The following is an 8,631-nucleotide window of genomic DNA, read 5'->3' as shown; positions in this document are numbered from 1 at the left end:
CTTAGGCCATTAGCTAAATAGTAATAGAATAGTAATAGAAAACGAGCAGCTGCTTGCAATCTTAGGCTCTAAAAAACATTTTCACCAGGAACATGAAATAACACAACAGTGGAACTCCAGCTAGAGCAACTGATCCTGAAACATCTGATGGTTGGAGTGCATAGTGGCTACTGTTTCATCACATGTAGACACTCTAGGCTCCCTGGAGACTCTTTTAATTTTCAGCAGTGTTCTTTACTGTGTGTGGTGGCTGCTTATCCATTTTTGTACATTCATTAAGAAATCTTTTTTATCAGTCACCAATAATATTATTGAGTCACTATCCCTATAGGGACCTGCAAAAGAAGGCTACTACAAGCTTGTGTAGCAGGGAGTCCTAAAACTGTTGAATGCAGAACAATTCAGTGTACATGTGTATTCTGAAGTCAAACCATCAGTGGGATTGATCGGTACTTATTTTAGCTATATCCTCCTGAATGTGTTGTATGATCTTTGTGTATTGCCGCACCAGGATGGCATATATTACAGTACCACTAGGGTCCCATATGGACTGGGCACCAGCACAGATGCTACAGGGGTACTACTATCCATACAGTCCGATATGCTGAACCAGCAGGTACTCTGTGTGCATGAGTGGTGTACATGTGTGCTGGTTTAGTTGAATGAAGACTATGTACTTACTTCAATAAGGTGTTAACAATAGTGTAAATGTGTACATTTTCCTTACAGATAATGTAGAAGCATTTGTATATACAATACCAGAATTTAAATTTAACAGTACATCAATTTGTAACACAGTAATTCTAGATATTACTAACCATATAAATGTTACAAGTTTGTTTTTCATTCACAGGAATGTAACCCTGGTGATGTACACACCTACCATTGATTCATCAGGGTAGCAGTGTGTAATAGTCTAGAAGGACAAAACAAACTGCTACCCATGCAAACTATACACGAACACACACTGGATTACAGGCCACCTTGTCTTTCGCAGACAGAATCAATTAAACACTACCACCATTTCCAGGATGTAGATAACTTGTGCCTTGACATGTCCTGGTGTCACTTAAATGTTTGATGACAGATGGGACAAACTATCACACTGTTGCTATGATAGCAATTACAGCGGCACTGGATCACTATGTTAAAAAAAGTCAGGATGAACAATGTTGGGACAAGAGACTCAGTCCATTATTTTTATGAAAAGACTTAGTCAAGTTTACTAACTTCTCAGGAACACCTTACCGTATAGCCAGAAATTTTCAAGGGATGAAACTTTCACGAATTTTGCAAGCAATGATAACTTCGTGAAAATATAATCGTGAAATGTTTTAAGTTTATACACATAGCTATTGCCTTACCAAAACCGTTTCCTAGACTTTTGTAAATTAAAAAAATGTGAAAATCGTAGTTTACACAGTTTCGCGAAAGTTTCATCCCTCTAAAATTTCCCACTACTGTATATGGTACTTAATTACACATAGCTTGATTGATTGATTAAATTGATTGATTATTATCACAAGAGTAGCTACATATTTTTATTATGTACTCTTGGTTTAACCTCTCAACAATTAATCAGCAAACTGTTCTTCCTTGTTGGAGTAACAAAAAGACATGTAAAGCACGTACAGCTACAAGGACAATTTTATAGGACAACACAAAGCAACTTGGCTACAGAAAAAAAAAAAAAAAACAAGAACAACAAAAAGAAACTAAGTTTATGGATTAGATAGTAAAATTAATGTTCTAGCACCATACCAAAGTAGAAATTGTATGTGCTAATTTCTCTGGATAGATATGACTTCCTTAAATCCACAACCAGGAGTAATGCTTTGGAATCATGTTCAATGGCCTTCTGTATCAGACTTGTGTAGAAGAAAGTGGCTGATTCATAGTGTGGTTTTTGCTGTAACTGTAGATGTACCAACACGTTTTTTAGCACACACCAACAGTGCTGTGGATACTCTTAGCAAAATTTCACCAAGCAGACTGATCCCACGCCAATTGTCACAAAAGACAATTCTCCCTTCTTAGATAAAGATGCATCTCTCCACTCCTGGGGAACACTCCCAACATCCCAAACACTATAAGCAGGTACTTCAGCAACTCATCAGAACTAGCCTTGGCAGGATTCCTCCAGCCTTATTTAGCTACTGCAATTAAACACAGTGTTGCCAGTGCATTTCTGATATCATCCAAGGAAGGGGAATCAGCCAAATCACTATAAACAACAGAAGAAAGCAAGAAATCAGCCAAATTCTACACCAGGGGCGAATCTGGGGTTCCTAAAATGGGCCGGGCTAACTCAAGGTACTAATCTCTTGGGTAGAGGACCCTGGAGGTGTAATAACTACACAAGTAGATGAATCAAGTTTAAACAGATCAATGCACTTCATTGTATGTATAGGTGCAGACAGATATGGATAAATTCCATAGCAGAACCAAACTGTTATGTATCTGCTGAATGTTTTATTAGAGTAGTTAGGTGACTTTGGAAAGATGTTTTGGAAAGATGTTTATAAGGTGGTTTATGAGTATTTGTATTATTAGTGATCATATAATTATGCTTAAAAATGTTATAAATCCTCATCATATTAATCAAGTAAAGCCTATAAAAGTGAAGGGGGGGGGGGGGCTGTTCAGCCCCCAAAGCCCCTCCTCCGGATCCACCCCTGTACACTGGCCAGATATGCTCAAAACCGAGTCAGTTTGTTGTTCCCATCTGTTGCAAAAGTCACCATGCAAAACATCTACAACAGACATATATATCCTTTTCCCACAGGGGAGCAATTTTCTCAATAACATTCTCATTAATCAATAGGTCATCTTCACACACTGAGTTGATATATTATAGTACAGCACAAATTTGTAGTGAATGGTAGGTGGGAGCTAGCCATGGACAAATAGATGCCCTGTTTAAGTATACCCTTCTGCCTCTGCAATAGCTACACAGCACTGGGGTGCATACACAATTCTAACTTCCAACATTCACCAAAATTCCTCCAGGCTACAACACAATACCAACCCTCTCATTTTTCAGCACAGGATCATCTCCACCAGGCAAAAACCTCCCCTCACAGATGCAGTAGCAATAGAACACTGTCTAAGCCTCAACAAGGGAGCACACATTCCAGCAACCAATATAAAACCAGGACCGACGATGGTAAAACAACCAGCTGCAGCATTCTGCAAAACGCTTGTAAATTAAAGAAACACACTGAGGGCTTGCAAAACCACAACACAGTACTTTGTGTGGGTGCTGACACCCGAACACCATGCACACAAAGAGAAATACTGTGCACCAGTTATGTTAGCTGGCCCCACAAAGAGATTTTGCTGCCTCTCTCTCACTCACTCACTCACTCACTCACTCACTCACTCACTCACTCACTCACTCACTCACTCACTCACTCACTCACTCACTCACTCACTCACTCACTCACTCACTCACTCACTCACTCACTCACTCACTCACTCACTCACTCACTCACTCACTCACTCACTCACTCACTCACTCACTCACTCACTCACTCACTCACTCACTCACACACACACACACACACACACACACACACACACACACACACACACACACACACACACACACACACACACACACACACACACACACACACACACACACACACACACACACTCCACTACTGAAAAGCACTCACGCACACAACTACAGACAGACACTACTGACAAGCATGCACACATCATACAGACACACTACTGACAAGCGTTCACACATCATACAGACAGACACTACTGACAAGCATGCACACATCATACAGACACACTACTGACAAGCGTTCACACATCATACAGACAGACACTACTGACAAGCGTGCACACATCATACACACACACACGCACACAGCTACATAATACATCGTATTGTGTATTTAGAGAGGTGGCCAAGACGTCTTTCATACGCTTAATTTGTTACTGATATAAAAATAATAGCGTCATGTGCTGGATTTTAATTTATATCCTGGATGACAGTTTCTCAAAATCAAAAGTATTGACTAAACAGCTCATTTGTGTAATGCATACATAGTCAAACAAAACATTATCACTGATGTGTATCTTGGTAGATTAGAAATTTTCATATAGCAACCATCAATCAATCATTACCTTATACGTATATTCAAGAGTTCTTATACGTATAATCAACAGTATATATTAAGAGATAATCTATGTATGTAAAGTGTACAATTTTTATTATTTGTAGATTCGATTTATCGTCCTGTTATGATCATCCCAAAGTCATTAAAATTTTAGCAAAAAGATGGGAGAGTCAGGCCAATCCGTATGTATAAAACCTGATGAATTCAACCCTTCTTCTATGATCATGCTCACATGATTGTTATCCATACCAAACAATACCGTGTACTTGATGTGATGGGAAAATATTTGGTGATGCGACACCTAAATAAGATCCTGCTGAAGCCTGTTTACCAAAGTAGCAGTTTGCTTATTTTTTACCAAATTACCAAATTTGATCCATCAAACTTGCTTGATGTATAAACATTTTTATCACTAATAAATATTGTGCAACAAACACATTTATATTACAATTGCAATAAAGTCATTGTCTGTACAATACAATATTATATATCTTCGTATCTGAATATAACTCTAAAACACTGTACACGAATATAATTCTATATGTAAATAATTACACATCTAAAAATATAGAGAACTTTCATATCAACTTTTTTTTCTTTTTAGCTTTCTTTTTATCATCTGCTTCAGCTAAACGTTTATTGAGCTCAGCTCTTCGTTGTAATTCAACATCCTAGTAGAATATTTACAATTAGTATATAACATGTTACACTATAACAATAGCACCTTAGCAGGGGAGACATCTTTTGGTAATTTGACTGGAGATCTTTTTACTGGTGAAGTTGTAGGCGGTAGAAGGGAGCCGGGTAAGCGATTAGCCCAAGATCCTGATGTAGCATCATCCTCCATTGAAATGGCTTGCTCTATATGTAAATAATGGGAAGTGAAGCATCACTGAAATGTTGTCATTATTTGTCACTCTGACATGAAGAATACATCAATTCCTCTTACAATTATTTGAAGCCTGTACTATATCTAATAGTGTGAGGAGTGGCAGGAGATTATATATACACACAGTGATGCTGTGTGATGGATAATGGTTTGTTTTTATTGGACTTTAGAAGTTATCACCACACCATGCAACATTGTAAATGAAGTGGAACCTCTCTTAAAGGACACTTCGTGTAAAGGATACTTCGTGTAAAGGACACTGTACATTTAACCTCTACCAGTTCCTGAGGTCCCACAATTTTGCCTCCAAAAATCTTATACAAAAATCAGTTGGTCCCAAAATATTTGTTTTGTAGAGGTTCAATTGTATATGACATTTCTTTAACCTTCAGGAGGTTTGTGTAACCACTCTCGGATCAATTCCACATCGCGATACAGTTGTTGACAGTCGGACCCAACAAACGTTGTCACCCTATCAGCTACACTCTGTTCAAACTCCTACATGACAAAAAAAAATTAGAAGTATGGAATGACTCTACACTGAAACTTATAAGAGTTTGTCACAGAAATAGATACCCTCAAATGTTTTTTCTTTCCCCAGCAGCATTAGGTAGGAGACTTAGGGGACCTTCAAACATGCAGTGCTTGAGTAACAATAGGCCATTGGTGATTTTCAGGCCAATTTCAGGATTTGGCCTACAAGTATCCATTTTTTGTTTAACAAATTTATTGTACAATTTCAATGGTTCTATTTTCCAAATATGTCCGGCCAATTTTAGCACTGGGTCACATGTGACCTTTATTACTAGAGTGATCTGATTTGATAGGTTTCACAGTACCATCAGTTGACATAACTAAAACCAAGAGTTCATAATATAGTAATGAACTCTTGCTAAAACCATGAAGTAATTTTATTGACATGACCTTGGAAGTAATCATCTCATTTAGAAAGGTTTTGTCATCAAAAGCAGAAGTCTCCAAGTGTTCTATAATAAAATAAAAAACGACATTAATTGTCATGTGTTTAATATACATACACATGTGAGTATTTGTGTGCAAACACATACTTCGACTTGGGGGTCCATAGCTTCCACGATAATCAAGGATCTCCTTGTCTCTTTTCTTTATAGCCTTTACCAATTCCTGGTTTCTTCTCTGGTACTCACTAACCATGGCCATTAATCCAGGTACCATGGAGCAGTTACCCTATAAAAATTGACAGAGAAATAGCTCATCAACGACAATAAAATGACTTTAAAATTATCAACCTTCCAACCCTCAGTTTACCAATACACACTTACATCATTTGATGTTTGTCGAAGAACGAACCTCCATTCAAATGGTAGTCCAGATAATTTAGTGCGAACAGTTAATTTCATCTCCTGGAAATAAACACAACCAGTTAACTTGCTAATGCTACTAAAGTCAACTCATTCCCTTACATCATGGACTAGAATGTACTGGGTGTTACTCTTCTGTTCTTCCAAACACTGTGACAAGGTTTCTATTATCTTAGTTAATGGAGCTTCAATGTTAGGATTATATTTCTGTAATCAAAAAACAGACAAATAGTATAATACTATAAGTAGCCAGTCATTTGCAAATATACATTCAAGCTTGTCAACATGCTCTCAAGTCACTGTATATTGATTGATGGCTCAATGATGCTTCTCTGTTATTTGAGATACCATGGTGGCAGGTGAATGCAGTCATAAAAATACCCTCTAGCTAGTTGGCTAGCAATTATTCACATATTGAATTTATTTGGTTAATAATCAATACATTAATATTTTAAAGGGACATGCCCCAAAAAGTACATAAATGCTTAAAATGGTGTAAAAACACAGTGATTTTCGTGTATTTTCAAAGCGCCCACAACATTACATAGTGGTACCCACAAAAAACTGTCTGCTAATTACTCACATACCTCTAAGGAATACTCCATCTTATTTTCATGGCTGTAGCTGCAGCGGATCCGTGGGCCCAGCACAGTTTCTGAACCCAGTTCATTTTTCCCAATGCGTAATGCATTGTGGGATTCACCCGTTACCAAGACTATTATGGGAATTCACCTTAAACTAATTAGTTTAAACACAAAAAATGGTCTGGAACATTGTGTACATGAATAATACTTCAGTAATTCGAGGGAATTGTACAAAGAGTTGTTGCCCTAGAGCGGGCCATTCAGTTTAAAGACAAGAGTTAAGGAGAGCCGCTTCGAGAATAGTGCCACGTGAGTAACTTAGTTTAGAATGGCTTTGTTCTAGTTTCTGTAGGCCTATATAAACAGACGCCATGTTTCCCAAGCCAATATTTAGTGGGTTTCTCGTACGTTTTTGACCTTACCATGTCTGTAGATATGCGGAATTCCACTAAATTCAGTAAATTTTATTAGATTCGCAATCCCAATGGCTATTTTCAATATGACCTTCAAGTCTTGTCATTCCCCAAAAAATAACAAACAAAAAAATCCTGCATCCCAGACCAGGTATGACACTCGGTGAACTTGTGTACAGAATTTCCTAGTTGATTTTTCTACTAATTCCATCCATGTAAACTATAGATCATGTGAAATCTAGGGTGCTGGCACTATAAAATCAAGTACACACAGAAAGACACTACAAACTTGTGAGATATCCTACAGTTTTTGCTATAAAATGCTCAATACTTTTGCCATCACTTTTCCCATGAAATCCACAACTTTTGGCCAGGCCATGCTCGAGATTGTACATGTTAATAGGTTACGGAAATTTTCATGGGAATAAATTTCTACCTAAAGAAATTTATTCCCATGAAAAATTTCTACCTACAGGTGGTGACCTACTTCCTGGCAATTAACTTGTAATCTAAGCAAGTGCTTATGGAGCCCGATCCAGCATGGCTCTTCAACATTTCTTTAGTACTAAACCATCCCCCTATAGTAAGGCAAGGCCTGGCTGTGTAAGTGGGTGACTGGGTTTATATGTAATATTTACACAGGGAATCCACTCAGTAAAACTGATTTTCAGTGGAGCCCCTGCACATACAAATATGTAACTATGGTAACAAGATAATACTATGCCAATACATTCGAGCGCACAGTCTGCTTACCTTTACCCTGCTTACGAGAGTAGGACTTGATAGCGCCTCTTCCCACGTTATACATTTCTGTACATCAAACAGTTGTATCTCATAGCTATCGTCAGTGGTAAGCGCCCTGATTAAATAATCTTGATTGTCAATGTTGAATTTCTTCCAGCATTGAGTATTAATAGATGGCAGTGGATTTCTTCTCCACGCCGTAGCCATGACGCTCCAACGCCTAAAATTATTTATGATGCGCCTACAGATTCCTCTGTTTATTGGCGCACTCTCACGTAGGACCAATGATTATTAGTACCATGATTATCTTTACATACACATGTACAGCATCCTCCCTTACAAAGTGCTCTCTTGAATATCCATGCATACATGTATACTGCTGCAGAGCTGCTGTATAGATGTACAATTGGGTACAAGCAAGTTGACCACACATCTATGTCCAAGCAAGCTGTGATATAAAAATTGCACCACTTTATAACAGCTGTGCTAACTTCCTATTTCTTCAGCTTATGCGAATTTCACACA

The 8,631-nt window shown here is 37.9% G+C and overlaps 1 protein-coding gene across 1 annotated transcript; it reads right to left on the bottom strand.

Annotated features, from left to right (window-relative positions):
• Positions 1–4,506: 4,506 nt before the first annotated feature.
• On the bottom strand, positions 4,507–8,352 carry LOC136236249 (non-homologous end-joining factor 1-like). Its single transcript, XM_066026375.1, has 8 exons — positions 8,116–8,352; positions 6,468–6,572; positions 6,327–6,407; positions 6,093–6,231; positions 5,950–6,011; positions 5,412–5,523; positions 4,861–4,997; positions 4,507–4,807 (listed from the first exon to the last, which is right to left on the bottom strand). The coding sequence occupies exons 1-8, from the start codon at positions 8,311–8,313 to the stop codon at positions 4,715–4,717; spliced, it is 927 nt and encodes a 308-aa protein (XP_065882447.1). The 5' UTR covers positions 8,314–8,352; the 3' UTR covers positions 4,507–4,714.
• Between the last annotated feature and the right edge of the window lie 279 nt (positions 8,353–8,631).

This window comes from Dysidea avara, chromosome 10, assembly GCF_963678975.1.
Source record: "Dysidea avara chromosome 10, odDysAvar1.4, whole genome shotgun sequence".
In the NCBI taxonomy this organism is placed as follows: Eukaryota; Metazoa; Porifera; class Demospongiae; order Dictyoceratida; family Dysideidae; genus Dysidea; species Dysidea avara.
The sequence above is the reverse complement of the archived record's forward strand: the minus strand, read 5'-3'. Positions and strand labels throughout refer to the sequence as shown.